Source organism: Salmo salar, chromosome 05 (genome assembly GCF_965601325.2).
Source record: "Salmo salar chromosome 05, fSalSal1, whole genome shotgun sequence".
NCBI lineage: Eukaryota > Metazoa > Chordata > Actinopteri > Salmoniformes > Salmonidae > Salmo > Salmo salar.
The window spans coordinates 77,602,719-77,621,378 of NC_138295.1; the positions used below are offsets into that span (position 1 = coordinate 77,602,719).

At 43.6% G+C, this 18,660-nt stretch overlaps 2 protein-coding genes and 1 long non-coding RNA gene across 3 annotated transcripts; 2 read left to right on the forward strand and 1 right to left on the reverse strand.

Moving 5' to 3' along the window:
• The first annotated feature begins 76 nt into the window (after positions 1-76).
• On the forward strand, positions 77-15,785 carry LOC106573839 (toll-like receptor 12). The gene is made up of 13 exons (XM_045718934.2): positions 77-296; positions 489-711; positions 6,501-6,636; positions 6,734-7,392; positions 8,339-8,555; positions 8,712-8,879; positions 8,973-9,278; positions 9,924-10,184; positions 11,844-12,032; positions 12,319-12,741; positions 12,937-13,145; positions 14,413-14,530; positions 14,740-15,785. The coding sequence occupies exons 2-13, from the start codon at positions 503-505 to the stop codon at positions 14,761-14,763; spliced, it is 2,919 nt and encodes a 972-aa protein (XP_045574890.2). The 5' UTR covers positions 77-296; positions 489-502; the 3' UTR covers positions 14,764-15,785.
• LOC145879575 (uncharacterized) lies at positions 12,382-14,706 on the reverse strand. Its single transcript, XR_014392419.1, has 3 exons — positions 14,444-14,706; positions 13,018-13,181; positions 12,382-12,513 (listed from the first exon to the last, which is right to left on the reverse strand). It is a non-coding gene; the product is annotated as an uncharacterized LOC145879575 (long non-coding RNA).
• Positions 15,786-16,770: 985 nt separating the features above from the next.
• On the forward strand, positions 16,771-18,198 carry LOC106573847 (protein S100-A11). Its single transcript, XM_014149251.3, has 3 exons — positions 16,771-16,923; positions 17,232-17,362; positions 17,906-18,198. The coding sequence occupies exons 2-3, from the start codon at positions 17,234-17,236 to the stop codon at positions 18,038-18,040; spliced, it is 264 nt and encodes an 87-aa protein (XP_014004726.1). The 5' UTR covers positions 16,771-16,923; positions 17,232-17,233; the 3' UTR covers positions 18,041-18,198.
• Positions 18,199-18,660: the final 462 nt, after the last annotated feature.

The following is an 18,660-nucleotide window of genomic DNA, read 5'->3' on the forward strand; positions in this document are numbered from 1 at the left end:
ATGAAAAGTATTGCTGTTCTGTCTGTTACAGGCCTGGTAATTCACCTTTAGCACTTCACAGCAACAGAGAACCTCTATTTGACTACTGATAAAGTTGTTGTGCAGGTTTAAAATAAAGACATTGTTTTCACTTCCCTTTTCTCAAGACATATTTAAAGGTTGTTCTCTAGTATTCTGCACCAGACTAGCTGTCTAGGTGTCGACAGAAGTATTGTAAGCAGAAGTACAGATCTCTCCCTCCATAGAAGCACAGCGGTCTGGCAAAGGAAGACAGTTTTTAAACACGGAACACTGAGGTGAGCAGTCCTATTTCACTCTGTCCTATTCTTCACTTGTATAGTCCATTTTAGTTTCCTATCAGCTGGTATGTACTTGATATTTAATGATTGTTAGTTAGGTGTTTGTTATAAGGATCATGTAATTACTGTATGCCATGTAGTTCTAATAAAATGTGTGCTGTAACATAAATGTTCTGTGTTTTCATTTAGGTCTAACACCAAGAATGACGTTTGTGTTTTGGGTGTGGAGGCCCGGTATCAGTGTGCTGCTGCTCTTGTGTGTGTGTGACGGAGCAGAGGGGGTGATCAGGCATCACTGTGACTGCTATGAGGAGGATATGTATGCACAGAAAGACATCGGAGGGTTAATTCAGTGTTCCCTTAAGCCTGGCCTGGGACCCTATGCTGAGTGCACACGGATGACTGACCTCAGGTAGGTTACATACAACCAGGACAATAGAAGAGCGATCACTGACCACAGGTAGGTTACATACAACCAGGACAATAGAAGAGAGATCACTGACCTCAGGTAGGTTACATACAACCAGGACAATAGAAGAGAGATCACTGACCTCAGGTAGGTTACATACAACCAGGACAATAGAAGAGAGATCACTGACCTCAGGTAGGTTACATACAACCAGGACAATAGAAAAGCGATCACTGACCTCAGGTAGGTTACATACAACCAGGACAATAGAAGAGAGATCACTGACCTCAGGTAGGTTACATACAACCAGGACAATAGAAGAGAGATCACTGACCTCAGGTAGGTTACATACAACCAGGACAATAGAAGAGAGATTACTGACCTCAGGTAGGTTACATACAACCAGGACAATAGAAGAGAGATCACTGACCTCAGGTTGGTTACATACAACCAGGACAATGGAAGAGAGATCAGCACTATACAATATTACATCCTCATACAGTCTATAGTTTGTAGTCAGATATGCTCTGTGGGCAAACAGACAGGGGGAGACTTGTCTTGAAAAGGCCCATATATGTGTGTGTGTGTGTGTGTGTGTGTGTGTATATATATATATACACACACACATACTGCTCAAAAAAATAAAGGGAACACTTAAACAACACATCCTAGATCTGAATGAAAGAAATAATCTTATTAAATACTTTTGTCTTTACACAGTTGAATGTGCTGACAACAAAATCACACAAAAATAATCAATGGAAATCCAATTGATCAACCCATGGAGGTCTGGATTTGGAGTCACACTCAAAATTAAAGTGGAAAACCACACTACAGGCTGATCCAACTTTGATGTAATGTCCTTAAAACAAGTCAAAATGAGGCTCAGTAGTGTGTGTGGCCTCCACGTGCCTGTATGACCTCCCTACAACGCCTGGGCATGCTCCTGATGAGGTGGCGGATGGTCTCCTGAGGGATCTCCTCCCAGACCTGGACTAAAGCATCCGCCAACTCCTGGACAGTCTGTGGTGCAATGTGGCGTTGGTGGATGGAGCGAGACATGATGTCCCAGATGTGCTCAATTGGATTCAGGTCTGGGGAACGGGCGGGCCAGTCCATAGCATCAATGCCTTCCTCTTGCAGGAACTGCTGACACACTCCAGCCACATGAGGTCTAGCATTGTCTTGCATTAGGAGGAACCCAGGGCCAACCGCACCAGCATATGGTCTCACAAGGGGTCTGAGGATCTCATCTCGGTACCTAATGGCAGTCAGGCTACCTCTGGCGAGCACATGGAGGGCTGTGCGGCCCCCCAAAGAAATGCCACCCCACACCATGACTGACCCACCGCCAAACCGGTCATGCTGGAGGATGTTGCAGGCAGCAGAACGTTCTCCACGGCGTCTCCAGACTCTGTCACGTCTGTCACATGTGCTCAGTGTGAACCTGCTTTCATCTGTGAAGAGCACAGGGCGCCGGTGGCGAATTTGCCAATCTTGGTGTTCTCTGGCAAATGCCAAACGTCCTGCACGGTGTTGGGCTGTAAGCACAACCCCCACCTGTGGACGTCAGGCCCTCATACCACCCTCATGGAGTCTGTTTCTGACCGTTTGAGCAGACATATGCACATTTGTGGCCTGCTGGAGGACATTTTGCAGGGCTCTGGCAGTGCTTCTCCTGCTCCTCCTTGCACAAAGGCGGAGGTAGCGGTCCTGCTGCTGGGTTGTTGCCATCCTACGGCCTCCTCCACGTCTCCTGATGTACTGGCCTGTCTCCTGGTAGCGCCTCCATGCTCTGGCCCCCACCCTGACAGACACAGCAAACCTTCTTGCCACAGCTCGCATTGATGTGCCATCCTGGATGAGCTGCACTACCTGAGCCACTTGTGTGGGTTGTAGACTCCGTCTCATGCTACCACTAGAGTGAAAGCACCGCCAGCATTCAAAAGTGACCAAAACATCAGCCAGGAAGCATAGGAACTGAGAAGTGGTCTGTGGTCCCCACCTGCAGAACCACTCCTTTATTGGGGGTGTCTTGCTAATTGCCTATAATTTCCACCTGTTGTCTATTCCATTTGCACAACAGCATGTGAAATTTATTGTCAATCAGTGTTGCTTCCTAAGTGGACAGTTTGATTTCACAGAAGTGTGATTGACTTGGAGTTACATTGTGTTATTTAAGTGTTCCCTTTATTTTTTTGAGCAGTGTATATTAGTACAAGTCAAAGTTTGGACACACCTTCTCATTCAAGTGGTTTTCTTTGTTTTTAAAATTTTCTACATAGTGGAATTATAGTGAAGACATCCAAACTATGAAATAACACATATGGAATCATGCAGTAACCAAAAAAGTGTTAACCTGTTATGGCTAGGGGGCAGTATTTTCACGGCTGGATAAAAAACGTACCCGATTTAATCTGGTTACTACTCCTGCCCAGTAACTAGAATATGCATATAATTATTGGCTTTGGATAGAAAACACTCCTAAAGTTTCTAAAACTGTTTGAATGGTGTCTGTGAGTATAACAGAACTCAAATGGCAGGTCAAAACCTGAGAGATTCCTTTACAGGAAGTGGCCTGTCTGACCATTTCTTGAACTTCTTTGCCATCTCTATCTTTTACAAAGGATCTCTGCTCTAACGTGACACTTCCTACGTCTTCCATAGGCTCTCAGAGCCCGGGAAAAAACAGAATGTCGTCATCCCAGCCCCAGGCTGAAACACATTATCGCCTTTCTCAAGTGGCCGATCAAGGGACTGTGGGCTTAAGCGCGTGCCCTGGCCGCCCCCGTCTTTGTGATTTTTCCTCTGTTTGCCAAAAAGGAGATTCCCGGTCGGAATATTATCGCTTTTTGACGAGATAAATTGCATAAAAATTGATTTTAAACAGCGGTTGACATGCTTCAAAGTACGGTAATGGAATATTTAGAATTTTTTTGTCATGAATTGCGCCATGCGCACGACCCTGATTTACCATTTCGGATAGTTTCTGGAACGCACGAACAAAACGCCGCTATTCGGATATAATGATGGATTATTTGGGACCAAACCAACATTTGTTATTGAAGTAGCAGTCCTGGGAGTGCATTCTGACGAAGACAACAAAAGGTTATCAAACTTTTATAATAGTAAATCTGATTTTGGTGAAGGCTAAACTTGCCGGGTGTCTAAATAGCTAGCCCGTGATGGCTGGGCTATGTACTTAGAATATTGTAAAATGTGCTTTCACCAAAAAGCTATTTTAAAATCGGACATATCGAGTGCATAGAGGAGTTCTGTATCTATAATTCTTAAAATAATTGTTATGCTTTTTGTGAACGTTTATCGTGAGTAATTTAGTAAATTGTTAGTAAATTCCCCGGAAGTTTGCGGGGGGTATGCTAGTTCTGAACGTCACATGCTAATGTAAAAAGCTGTTTTTTGATATAAATATGAACTTGATTGAACAAAACATGCATGTATTGTATAACATAATGTCCTAGGTGTGTCATCTGATGAAGATCATCAAAGGTTAGTGCTGCATTTAGCTGTCTTCTGGGTTTTTGTGACATTATATGCTAGCTTGAAAAATGGGTGTCTGATTATTTCTGGCTGGGTAGTCTGCTGACATAATCTAAAGTTTTGCTTTCGCTGTAAAGCCTTTTTGAAATCGGACAGTGTGGTTAGATAAAGGAGAGTCTTTAAAATGCTGTGAAATAGTCATATGTTTGAAAAATGGAAGTTTTTGTATTTTTGAGGAATTTCTAATTCACGCCACGCCTATCATTGGATATTGGAGCAGGTGTTCCGCTAGCGGAACGTCTAGATGTAAGAGGTTAAACAAATCCAAATATAGTTTATATTTAAGATTCTTCAAAGTAGCCACCGTTTGACTTGATGACAGCTTTGCACACTCTTTGTATTCTCTCAACCAGCTTCATGAGGTAGTCACCTGGAATGCATTTCAATTAACAGGTGTGCCTTGTTAAAAGTTAATTTGCGGAATTTCTTTCCTTAATGCGTTTGAGCCAATCAATTGTGTTGGTTGACAAGGTAGGGATGGTATACAGAAGATAGCCCATATTATAGTAAGAACAGCTCAATAAGCAAAGAGAAACAACAGTCCATTATTACTTTAAGAGATGAAGGTCAGTCGATCCAGAAAATGTCAAAAGTTTTGAAAGTTTCTTCAAGTGCAGTCACAAAAACCATCAAGCGCTATGAGGAAACTGACCCTCATGAGGACCACCACAGGTAAGGAAGACCCAGAGTTACCTCTGCTGCAGAGGATAAGTTCATTAGAGTTACCAGCCTCAGAAATGAAAGCCCAAATAATGCTTCACGGAGTTCAAGTAGCAGACTCATCTCAACATCAACTGTTCAGAGGAAACTGTGTGAATCAGGCTTGCTGCAAAGAAACCACTACTACAGGACACCAATAATAAGAAGCGACTTGCTTGGGCCAAGAAACACGAGCAATGGACATTCGACCGGCAGAAATCTGTCCTTTGGTCTGATGAGTCTAAATTTGAGATTTTTGGTTCCAACCGCCATGTTTTTGTGAGACGCAGAGTAGGTGAACGGATGATCTCCACATGTGTGGTTCCCACCGTGAAGCATGGAGGAGGAGGTGTGATGGTCTGGGGGTGCTTTGATGGTGACACTGTCGGTGACTTATTTTGAATTCAAGGCACACTTAACCAGCATGGCTACCACAGCATTCTGCAGTGATACACCATCCCATCTGGTTTGGGCTTAGTGGGACTATCATTTGTTTTTCAACAGGACAATGACCCAACACACCTCCAGGATGTTCAAGGGCTATTTGACCAAGAAGGAGAGTGCTGACTCAGATGACCTGGCCTCCACAATCACCTGACCTCAACCCAATTGAGATTGTTTGGGATGAGTTGGACCACAGAGTGAAGAAAAAGCAGCCAACAAGTGTTCAGCATATGTGGGAACTCCTTCAATACTGTTGGAAAAGCATTCCAGGTGAAGCTGGTTGAGAGAATGCCAAGAGTGTGCAAATCTGTCATCAAGGCAAAGGGTGGCTACTTTGAAGAATCTCAAATATAAAATATATTTTGATTTGTTTAACATTTTTTTGGTTACGACATGATTCCATATGTGTTATTTCATAGTTTTGATGTCTTCACTATTATTCTACAATTGTAACGTCTGTTTCCAACTCACACTCTCAAACACTTAGATCCCCTGAAAGCGGCTCACTCTCCAGATCCCAATCACCTGAACTCTGATCACCTGTTCACACACCTGTATGTCATTTACACACATCATTGTGAGGTATTGTTTGTTTTGATGCACTTTTCTATTCGGAGCTCTGGTTTTTCCGTATTAGTCCTCCTGTGTACCATAGTTTTGGCCATCCTCACAAACGACGCCTTTTAGCCTATTCCCTGCTTGTACTGTACGTCTGATCTCCCGCACTACGTCATTAGCCTTCTCCATGCCTGTACTGTTGCCCTTTTGGACCCCCTGTGTATGACCTTCTGCCTGCCCCTGGACCCAGCTACCTGCCTCCTCATGTGGTCCTTTACAATAAACACCTGCTGCGCCCTGCGCTTGAAACCAGCTCTCTGTCTCCCATCGTGTTCATTACGACAATGAAGAAAATAGTAAAAATAAAGAAAAACCCTTGAATGAGTAGGTGTGTTCAAACTTTAGACTGGTACTGTGTGTGTGTGTGTGTGTGTGTGTGTGTGTGTGTGTGTGTTATATATATATATATATATATATATATATATATATATATAAGAATCAATCACTAATCTTATCTTTCTTTATCTCAGGTCTGGGCTGGAGGAGGTGTTTCCTGATGTGCGTTCTCTTTGTATCCTTCACTCCGCCTCCTCCCTGCCTGCAGACTCCTTCTCTCACATTCCCCTCCTGGAGCACCTCTATTTGGATGGCTCACACCTGGCAAAGGTACACTTGTGTGTGTGTTCACACATGTATAGCTGTTATGCATTGGTTCAGAGCATATTTTTAATCCTAGATGTGTGTGTATCCCCTTTTTTCACAGGTGACCTCAGGGGCCTTTGCTGGTCTGCCCAAACTAAGGTTCCTTTACATCCTCGTCTCCTCCTCCTGGGGCGGAGTGAACGTCACTCTGGAGCCAGGGGTGTTCCAGGGCCTGTCTAGCCTGGAGGAGCTCACCCTGGCTGGGATGAGTCTGGCCCTGGCCCCCCCTGCTCTGCTGGATCCCCTGGTACGGGTGAGGAGCCTGAGGGTGGACCAGGCTGGAGTGAGAGACCTGGGGGAACTGTTCTGTCTCCTCTCCCCTGGGATGGAGAAACTAGAGACCCTGGAGCTGCCCGGCAGCATGGTCAGCTCCATCCAGAACAGAGGCTGCTCTGGATCCAATCCGTGGCCCACGGTGCTCCTGTCCAGGATCCGGATCCTGGATCTGAGTGGAAACCCGGTGCGGAGAGTAGATCCGAATTCTCTGTCTGTGTTCCAGAACCTGTCCAGTCTGTCCCTGTCTATGGTGGATGTCTGGGTGGGCCAGCTGTGGGGGTCTGGCATGGGGAGGGTTAACAGGCTCTACCTGTCCAGTTACACCTTGAGACAGTTCACCCCCAGCCTGTCTGACCTGTGTACTCTGGTAGTAAAACATGGAGTGGAGTCCTTGGATCTGCACCAGGCCCTGATCACAGCCTTCACTGCAGAGGTCATGAAGAGGTGAGTCACTTTCGAATGGTCTAGTCCCTTCAAACTCAACTCTGAACCTCAAAGCCAGTACCACTGAATTGTATTCATTGTTCCGCTCTAATCAGGGACTGATTTAGAACTGGGACACCAGGTGTGTGTAATTAATGATCAGGTAGAACAGGAAGCAGCAGGCTCCGGACTTCGTGGAGTTGGGTACCCCGGCTCTAGTCTATGGTTTTCTGGGGGCCTGGTTTCTGATCTGACTCATCAGACTCAAAGGACTTGGATAAAGCATAAACAGACTGGTAACCAAGCAGTTGTCATATATAATCATAGAATAACAAGCATAAACAGACTGGTAACCAAGCAGTTGTCATATATAATCATAGAATAACAAGCATATACAGACTGGTAACCAAGCAGTTGTAATATATAATAATACAATAATGTATGCCATTTAGCAGACACTTTTGTCCACATCACCAATAAACTAATATGGTCCAAACACACCAAGACAGCTGTGAAGGGGGCACGACAGAACCTATTCCCCCTCAGGAGACTGAAAAGATTTGGCATGGGTCCTCAGAACCTCAAAAGGTTCTACAGCTGCACCATCGAGAAAATCCTGACTTGTTGCATCACTGCCTGGTATGGCAACTGCTCGGCCTCCAACCGCAAAGCATTACAGAGGGTAGAGAGTACGGCCCAGTACCTCACTGGGGCTAAGCTTCCTGCCATCCAGGACCTCTATACCAGAGGAATGCCCTAAACATTGTCAAAGACTCCAGCCACCCTAGTCATAGACTGTTCTCTCTGCTACCACACGGCAAGCGGTACCAGAGTGCCAAGTCTAGGTCCAAGAGGCTTCTAAACAGCTTCTACACCCCAAGCCATAAGACTCCTGAGCATCTAATCAAATTGCTACCCAGACAATTTGCATTGCTATATGCTAACCCTGCTAACCCTGACTCTGTAGGTGTGGTCCTGGTCTGAGGCAGCTGTCTGTGACTTCTGAGGATCTGTCTGGTATGGACCTGGGGTTCTGGACTGGTACCGGTCAGATACAGGGTCTGATTATGGTCCTGACCAAGCTGACCAACGCCTCGTTCTGCTCTGCAGGGGGAGGGAGGGTGTGGAACCTCACCTCCCTCATTCTCCATGGCAACCACCTCACTGAGATCACCACTGATCAGGTCAGTCAGTCTGTGTCACTTCTGTTTAATGTCTATACCTCAACTAACTGAGATACAATAACTTTGCTGACAAATGTATTTGACTTGAGATATTTGTATGATGCTATATAAAATCAGTATGGTGATGAGTATGATGGTTGTCATGATCATTCTCAGTTCTCCTGTATGCCCCTGCTGGAGCGTTTGGATCTGAGTGGGAACCATATCTCCTCCCTGGCCCACCGGGCTCTCCAGGGGATGCCGCTCCTCCGCGTCCTCGACCTCACCCACAACAAAATCTCCCTGCTGGGAAAAGACGACTTTGAGGGTCTGCCTGCTCTAGAGGTCAGATCAGGATATTTGTGTTGATGTGGTAGCTGCTATATGTTTGGAGGGGAAACAGATTTTGGTAATCAATTATTGATGATGTGACTGTAGGTTCTCCTCCTGGAAGGGAACAAGATCTCGGGGGGCATCGCTCATGGGGTGTTCCGTAGACAGCATCGACTCCAAGACCTCAGCCTGGGAGAGATAGACATTATCTACCAGCTCTACCTCAACATGCTGTTCCTGGGCTTCCCCACCAAGCTCCAGCACCTCCTCATCGACACAGGCCCAGGAACCTACCTCACCGTAGGCCATGTTCCTGCTCCTGAGTTCCCCATGGTCCTGGAACTCAGAGGGAAGATGATCCAGTCCTCTGACTGTGACAACAACATGTTCCCCATGGTCCGAGAGCTGAAGGTGGGCCAGGATGAGGAGTTACTCTGTGTTGTATCTCAATGTGATATCTAGCAGTAATCTTCAACCATGGTCCTGGCGGAAGTAAAGTTGTGCAGACTTTTGCTCCATCTTCCAGTACTAACACACTTCCCACTGGGCAAAAACTAATTGAATCAATGTTCTTTCCACATCATTTCAAGCAACAACAAAAAATCTATGTGATGACGATGAATCAAAGTAGAAAACTGATTGGATTTGCAAAAAGTCATCAGCCTAAGAACATTTAGTATTTTCTTCACCAAACTTTTAACCTAAATCTAATGACATGGTGACATTTGTTGTTGATTTCATGTTCAATTCACATTAGTTGACAACTCAACCAAATGATGTCTGTGCCCAGTGGGTTGGTTCACCTGATCAACTTATATCAAGCTGTGGTTCCACAGGACCAGGATTGAAGAACACTGCTTTATAGCCAATCAGCAGATCTTGTACAGGAAAATGAATCATACTGGTAGCTAGTCAGAAGTTTCTGCTACTGCAAATTCATGTTATTGTCATGCCTCAACAATGTTGTGCTTTAGGACTTGGCTGCAGCAGACACTGATCTGGCTAGCTACCAGTAATTTTCCTGTAATCTTAGTAATACAAATATTCTGTAAATAGGTGGGCAAGGGGACAACATTTGACTGCAAAAACCTTTTCCTGGCCCCCTACTTCCTCAACCTGGAGTCGTTTGAGTTCTCAGCCAACCCTGAGAAGTTTGCCACCCCCTACACCACCATCAACCAGCTACGAAAGCTGAAGAGGCTCAAACTGACCAACCTGAACTTCTCCAACCACACAGACCCCAGTGTTACCTTCAGGAACCTGACGGAGCTCAGGAGCCTAGTGCTGATCAACTGTCGTCTCAACTTCCTCACCAGGGTACTAACTAGCTATTGGTCCATCGTTTTTCCAACCACTTTTAGTTTCATGCCTACTGATAATGACCCTGGTGTCTCTACCTTCACATTGAGAGCCCTTAGATCCTTCTAGTGATGGCATCACGTGTTACTGCCAATGCTGTCTTCCACATTACTGTATCTCGCTCGCTCTCAATTCAGTTAAATTCAAAGGGCTTTTTTGGCATGGGAAACATATGTTTGCATTGCCAAAGCAAGTGAAATAGATAAACAAAGTGAAATAAACAATAAAAAAGAACATTAAACATTACACTCACAAAAGTTTCAAAGAAATAGAGACATTTCAAATGTCATAATATGTCTATATACAGTGTTATAACGATGTACAAATAGTTAAAGAACAAAAGGGAAAATAAATAAACATAAATATGGGTTGTACAACCCCTTTTCTTGTGGAAACAGTTCACAAATCTTGCTGCTGTGATGGCACACTGTGGGCAGTCCCCTCTTGAGAACCAGGTCTGCCTATGGCGACCTCTCAATAGCAAGGCTATGCTCACTGAGTCTGTACATAGTCAAAGCTTTCCTTAATTTTGGTTCAGTCACAGTGGTCAGGTATTCTGACACTGTGTACTCTCTGTTTAGGGCCAAATAGCATTCCAGTTTTTTGGTAAATTCTTTCCAATGTATCAAGTAATTATCTTTTTGTTTTCTCATGATTTGGTTGGGTATACTTGTGTTGCTGTCCTGGGGCTCTGTTTGTGTTTGTGAACAGAGCCCCAGGACCAGCTTGCTTAGGGGTCTCTTCTCTGGGTTAATTTCTCTGTAGGTGATTGCTTTGTTATGGAAGGTTTGGGAATCACTTCCTTTTAGGTTGTTATGGAATTTAACATATCTTTTCTGGATTTTAATCACTAGCGGGTATCGGCCTAATTCTGCTCTGCATGCATTATTTGATGTTTTACGTTGTACACAGAGGATGTTTTTGCAGAATTCTGCATGCAGAGTCTCAATTTGGTGTTTGTCCCATTTTGTGAGTTCTTGGTTGGTGAGCGGACCCCAGACCTCACAACCATAAAGGGCAATGGGTTCTATAACTGATTTAAGTATTTTAAAGCAAGTTCATAATTGGGATGTTCGAATTTTATATTCCTTTTGATGGCGTAGAACACCCTTCTTGCCTTGTCTCTCAGATCGTTCAGAGCTTTGTGGAAGTTACCTGTGGCGCTGACGTTTAGGCCGAGGAAGGTATCATTTTTTTGTGTGCTCTAGGGCAACAGTGTCTAGATGGAATTTGTTTTTGTGGTCCTGGCGACTGGACCTTTTTTGGAACACCATCATTTTTGTCTTACTGAGATTTACTGTCAGGGCCCAGGTCTGGCAGAATCTGTGCAGAAGATCTAGGTGCTGCTGTAGGCCCTCCTTGGTTGGGGACAGAAGCACCAGATCATCAGCAAACAGTAAACATTTGACTTAAGATCTCTCTCTGTCTCTTTCTCTTTCTCATTACTATATCTCTATCTCCGTCTTTCTCTCCCTCCCTAACATTGTCATTACTGTATCTCCCTCTCTCTCCTTCTCATTACTGTGTCTGTCTTTCTCTCCTTCTCTTTCTTTCATCCCCTCTCTTTCTCTCCCTCTCTCTTTTCCTCCCTCTCCCTCTTTCTTTCCCTCTCTCCAGTCCATGTTTACAGACCTGGTGTCTCTACGTGTGTTGAGGCTGTACAGTGAGAGCCCTCTGATCCTGTTGGAGGGGGTCTTCATTCCCTTGCTGTCTCTCTCCTCGCTGGTCTTTGACCAGGTCGACTTCCGCTGTGACTGTTCCAACGGCTGGCTTCTGGACTGGGCCGACAACTCTCGTAAAACACAGGTAGAACAAGTCAGGTCCAACTAAAGCTCTGATCTGCTGACTGCTGATAACATATTGATTATTGTTGATCAATAACAGGTAACAGGTTTTTACCAGGTATCGTGTATTTATGTTTGATGATTTCTGTTTTTTAACGGGTGCTGTGAACAGCAAATTATATTGAGTATAAACATTCAACAACAGACAATTTATATAGTTTTGATAATTGACTATGAGGTGGTGTTGACTAGGGTTGATACAGTATATTGATTACAGAGGATTAATGATTGATTGGTTATGGATTCAGGTGGTGCTCCTGCAGCAACAGCAGTGCATCTGGCACTACCAGCGACTCAACTTCCTGTCCACCATGGAGCGCCTCTGCCAGACCGAAGACGACTTCCTGTCCTATGTCTCCACAACAGCCACTGTGTGCACCCTCCTGTGCTTGGCGCTAGGATACCGATTCCTCCGCTGGCCCTGTGTCGTTCTATTCTTTCGTCTGAGAGGATGGGTGGAGCGACGTGTGGGGAAGAGGTGGTGGAGGAGGAAGAGGAGGATGGGAGGAGAGGGGGAGGAGGGAGAGGAGAAGGAGGAAGAGGTGAGGTATGATGCGTTTGTGTCGTTCAGCAGTCGTGACGAGGCGTGGGTACTGGGAGAGATGGCCCCGATGCTAGAGGAGGAGGGGGAGCCACGACTACGACTGTGTCTGCACCACCGAGACTTTGAGGTGTGTGTGTGTGTGTGTGTGTGTGTGTGTGTGTGTGTGTGTGTGTGTGTGTGTGCGCGCGCTCGCGCTCGCGCGCTTGGACATGCAAGTGTGTGTGAGAATGGAGAATATGGTGCTATAATGGTACAAAGTACAACCACAAATACATTAGATTAGATTGATAAACAGCACCCAGCCTGTTGTGTCCTGTCCCAGGTAGGGAAGGGCATCGTGGATAACATCGCTGAGAACATCTACTGCAGCAGGAGGACGGTGTGTGTGTTGACAAGACGCTACCTGAGGAGTGACTGGTGTGGCCTGGAGATGAGAGTGGCTACACACCGCCTGTTGTCTGAGCACAGCCACAGACTCATCCTCATCTTCCTAGAACACATCTCCCCCTTCGAGCTGTCCGCCTTCCACAGGTAACACACACCAACTCATCTCCTGAATGGACTGAACTTAGAATGGAATACATTGTATATGAACAGTAGTGAGATGAACAGTAGTGATATGAACAGAAATTATATAAACAGTAGTGATATGAAAAGTAGTGATATGAACAGAAATTATATAAACAGTAGTGATATGAACAGAAATTATATGAACAGTAGTGATATGAACAGTAGTGATATGAACAGTAGTGATATGAACAGTAGTGATATGAGCAGTAGTGATATGAACAGAAATGATATGAACAGAAATGATATGAACAGAAATGATATGAACAGTAGTGATATGAACAGTAGTGATATGAACAGAAATGATATGAACAGAAATGATATGAACAGTAGTGATATGAACAGTAGTGATATGAACAGTAGTGATATGAACAGTAGTGATATGAACAGAAATGATATGAACAGTAACGATATGAACAGAAATTATATGAACAGTAGTGATATGAACAGTAGTGATATGAACAGTAGTGATATGAACAGAAATGATATGAACAGAAATTATATGAAGATAAATTATATGAACAGTAGTGATATGAACAGTAGTGATATGAACAGTAGTGATATGAACAGAAATGATATGAACAGTAGTGATATTAACAGTAGTGATATGAACAGTAGTGATATGAACAGTAACGATATGAACAGAAATTATATAAACAGTAAATATATGAACAGTAAATATATGAACAGTAGTGATATGAACAGTAAATATATGAACAGAAATGATATGAACAGTAACAATATGAACTGTAGTTATATGAACAGTAGTGATATGAACAGAAATGATTTGAACAGTAACGATATGAACAGAAATTATATAAACAGTAATATGAACAGTAGTGATATGAACAGTAAATATATGAACGGTAGTGATATGAACAGTAAATATATGAACAGAAATGATATGAACAGTAACGATATGAACAGTAGTTATATGAACAGTAGTTATATGAACAGTAGTTATATGAACAGTAATGATATGAACAGTAAATATATGAACAGTAATGATATGAACAGTAAATATATGAACAGAAATGATATGAACAGTAACGATATGAACAGAAATTGTATGAACAGTAATGATATGAACAGAAATTGTATGAACAGTAGTTATATGAACAGTAATGATATGAACAGTAAATATATGAACAGTAATGATATGACCAAAAATGATATGAACAGTAACAATATGAACAGTAGTGATATGATGTACTGGGTGTTTGCGTTGCAGGCTGGCTAAGCTGGCCAGAACCCGGACCTACCTGGACTGGCCCCAGGATGAGGATGAGAGGGTAACGTTCTGGGAGCGTTTACGAAGAAACATCGCAGAGAGAGACGCAGACGAACTGGTGAGAGAAGGGGTCAGATCAGACATTGCACCATTTGTCCTGCTGTTCTCATGAAAGTCATCTATTTCTATCTGAAGTGTAACCACTCCACTGTAATGAGTAACTTAGTAACTCAGTTACACAGACGATCAACCTGACCCTAGTAGTGTTACAGTATAACATACTGTATGTGTTTTCAAATGTCCTTTCATTCTACGTTCATTTTGCAGCATGATCCTCCGGAAGCATCCTGAAGTCATCTGCGTGTTCCCCGCGATGTTCTACAGTCTACGTTTAGAGAGAGAGAGAGTGTTAGCTACTGATCTCAGATAAGGGTGACGTCAAGGGACTCCTTTCTGGACCTTTTTTTTGCATCATATTTTGACGCTGATTTCTTTGCCTTCCTGCATTTGCATTTATCAGACACTCTTATCCAGAGTGACTTAGAGGGTTAAGTGCCTTACTCTATGGCACATCGGCATATGTTTCACTTAGTTGGCTCTGGGATTCGAACCAGTAACCTTTCGGTTACTGGCCCAATGCTCTTAAACGCTAGGCTACCTTTCTTTCGTCTCCTTTCTTTCATTCAGTGATTGTTCAATTAACTGTTCTTAGATCTGTGCTGTGTGTATTTGAGCACAAAGACAACATTAATATGCTAAACATTCTCCCATGGAAAGAACACATTTCAATTGGTTAGATATTGTTTCCAGTATATGACCATTTGTTTTAATACATGTTGCACTCTGTAACTCATTGATGCAGTGTGATTTTATAGGGCAACACTCCTCCCATCTAAAGCAGAGACCCACATAGTATAGCTGCTGTCTCAGCTATGCTAACTAAAATATGGAGGTGTGTGCATGCTTGCAAGAGTGCTTGTCTGTGTGTGTGTTTGAAAGTGGTGTATGCTGTCTACCTGCCCTCTCCTCAGTAAGTACCAGGGCCTGTTCGTTCTAACCCTCTGCAGCAGAAGGACAGTGTGTCTTGTCATCACTAGAGACATCCATTGCTATAGGCTGAGGGATGAGGGTTAATAAGCCATTCTGGTCTGTGTGATAGCTGCTGACTAATCATGCTGATGATGCATTTCTACAGCTTTTTAAGATTTGTAATAGTCTAAACCTTCAGGCAAAGCCCTGTGTGTGTGTGTTTCATTTTCAAATTCATAAGATAATAGAGTAGTGTTGGACAAATGTTTTTGTAGTTATATCCTCATCGCTCTGTTTGCTCAATTATTAAACTGCAATGGAATTAAACTGTGCATTTCCTGTGAGTGTGTGAGCATGAATGTATACGTGCATGATGTCACATCAAACCCCTCACTCAGTGGAGTTGGATTCAGACTCCTCTGTGTCTCATTAGTTGTGAGGTTAATGTTAGATATAGTTTGACTAGGAGAGGAGATGCCACTCATGCCAGAGGGTGGGAATCATTTGCTACCCTTTGACTCTGGTCAGAATGAGAGACTCACGTAACTACACTCACAGTAAATCTGACTTTATAACACTGATGTTAGATTTGAATCAAGACAGGCTCAAATCAATATAATATTCTAAATGCAAGCCAAAGGGCGAAACATGCAATACACAATCCCTCATTTCTGCTGATGATGAAGTTGATTTGTTCTGCCCAAAGCTAAGTAAACCAGAAGGGCTATTCTGAGAGGTTTTAGCATAAGCATAGCGACTTTTTACATTCATATGGCAGCCAGACAGGAAACCTGGGTGTTGCATCAGCTGATATTGCATCAATGAGATCATCACTCTACTTTAATATGGTGGTTTATTTAGTCCACCAGGTTCTGCACACACTTCTATGATGGCTGCCACACACAAGCTATGCGCTGGTGTTCTTGGTGACGTACAGTACTATTGCTGTTACATGTCTGTTTTCTGCTTACCCACCAGCCACCACAGCCTCCACCTGTTAGGTTCTGTGTTTCCTTCCTGCAGGGTGATTGGTATAGCACACCTTGCTCTCTGCCTGTAATTAATCTTAGCTTAACATTATGCATGCTCTAGCAGTGAGCTACCCCGAAGGAGCAGAGCCTAATGCCTAGACTAACGTATTGTAATCTTTAATAATAAATGGTTAAATGAACACGTGTGGTTTCCTGTCTGAAGGTGAGTGCTTTTCAGTGTTGTATAAATCCAATAATCACGTCATGGAAAGAAACCAGTGGTCAGTGTGGAGTAATTTAGCTTACACTATTACAGACACCTTAACCTTGAAGTGGACGGAATGGACGCCATGACATGAGAAACATTTACAAGAGATGGGGGGGGGGCTTGATTTTATGAAGAGGAGGTGAGTATAAGAGAGAGAAAGAGAGAGCGAGAGAGAGAAAAACTTGCCTTCACACATACCACCTCAACACACTCACCACCTCAGCCACCGGCAGCAGTGTCCAGGTGAGTTAATCATTCTAATCTACCTCCATATTTCTCTATAAGTTGAATATACATCTATCTTTTATCTCCCTCTCTGTTTAATGTTTCTATCTCCTGTCCTCCCGTCTCTTTCTCTCCTCCTCTGTAACACTTGCTGTTTTTTCTCAATGCTGTCTTTGACCTGACGTGGTCTGTAGTATTTTATCTACGTATTTATATGATTTTTCAGTTCAATAACCGCTCCTCTGTGTCTGTATTGCATTCTGTTTAGTCCCATTAGAACACTACCTCTTCTCCATTCTTTCTTCCCGTTTCTCTCTCTCTGTCAGTGATGGAGTCAGCCATTGGTGTACTCGTGTCCCAGTTCAAGGCGTTTGCTGGAAGTGATGGATCCTCAGACACACTGAGCAGAGATGAGTTCCAGAGCCTGGTCAAAACACAACTCCCCAACTTTGTTAAGGTAATTACATGTTAATTATACTGTGGTAACGTTTGAGTAATACTAGAATAACCAGTGATCACAGGCTTTTATTCCAGTCCAGCTAAAATACAACTGATTCAGCTTGATGATTTAGTGCTGGGCTGTAACAAAAGCGTCCACCCTTTAGCTCTCCAGGAGCAGGGTTGGTGAGCCACAACATCAGTTTGTGGTCCACTTCATTTCCTCTAGATGGGGACATAGACAGCACAGATGCCTCTTGTCCTTCCAACCTCTGCCTCCTGTGGTATATCAGTATGGCCATACTAAAATAGACATTTGCATTTGTGCTTGTAAAGTGCTGTACCGCCATCCTTTCTAGAATGGCCAAATAGTGACACCCAGAAAATAGCTTAATTTCCTTGTTCCCTTCTCATGACCTCAGATGGTAGAAAGGTTTCTTCTCGTCACATGGCTTTTCTGACAAGCATAATCAGATCAGTCAGTGTGGTTCTGAATCTGAGAAGAAGAGGAAAGGAAGCCTCTTAACTAGTGATTCTGACGGCCCTTATTGCCTCCCTGTAGAACGCTGGTGACCCAGCTGTCATCGGCCGACTCATGGACTCAATTGACGAGAACAACGACGGAGAACTCACCTTCCTGGAGTTCTGGCAGCTGATTGGACGACTAGCAAATCAACACGGCGGCTTTATCCAATAGGATGTCTCCATGTCTTGTTCTGTTACTACCATATAATTACAATGATAACTTATTCTAATGGTATGGTTATCCCCATGTTGTGTTTCTAAATTGTCAAGTGCTTCATAAAGCTATGGAGGATTGGTCCAGCAAAATAAAAACATGGATGAATCATACAACTATAGTATCTATGACTACCTGACCTTACTCACTCTCTCCCTCTTTCTTTCTCTCTCTCCCTTTCTGTCACAGCCAGAATTCCCTCCTTGTTTTGAGAGTATAATTATGTCTCGCCAAACTAAAACTAATACTGCACACACACACACACACACACACACACACACACACACACACACACACACACACACACACACAGAGCAGTGATGGCATCGGACTGTGTCTGCATTGTCTGTGTAAATTGAGAATCTTGGTGTGTAAGCAGAATTTATTCTGGCCCTGTTGTGAATGAGACTGCTAGTGTTTTCCAGGAGGTTGTACCTCTTGTCAAATGAACAGGAGGCTGTAGGACAGAACGAGAAAAACACCATTGTTAAGCGTTTAGGCACTAGGCAGGAGTAAAGAATTGTGGACATAGCCTGGATGTCAGTCTTGCAGTCTTACTGCTTCAGCCAATGATGACT

Bases quoted from the DNA above. Each gene is read 5' to 3' on its own strand.
- LOC106573839 (XM_045718934.2), top strand. From the start codon at position 503: ATGACGTTTGTGTTTTGGGTGTGGAGGCCCGGTATCAGTGTGCTGCTG. The intron at 12,033-12,318 runs GTAGAACAAGTC...TTATGGATTCAG, and splicing joins ACAACTCTCGTAAAACACAG to GTGGTGCTCCTGCAGCAACA. The intron at 12,742-12,936 runs GTGTGTGTGTGT...GTCCTGTCCCAG, and splicing joins TGCACCACCGAGACTTTGAG to GTAGGGAAGGGCATCGTGGA.
- LOC106573847 (XM_014149251.3), top strand. From the start codon at position 17,234: ATGGAGTCAGCCATTGGTGTACTCGTGTCCCAGTTCAAGGCGTTTGCT. The intron at 17,363-17,905 runs GTAATTACATGT...GCCTCCCTGTAG, and splicing joins AACTCCCCAACTTTGTTAAG to AACGCTGGTGACCCAGCTGT.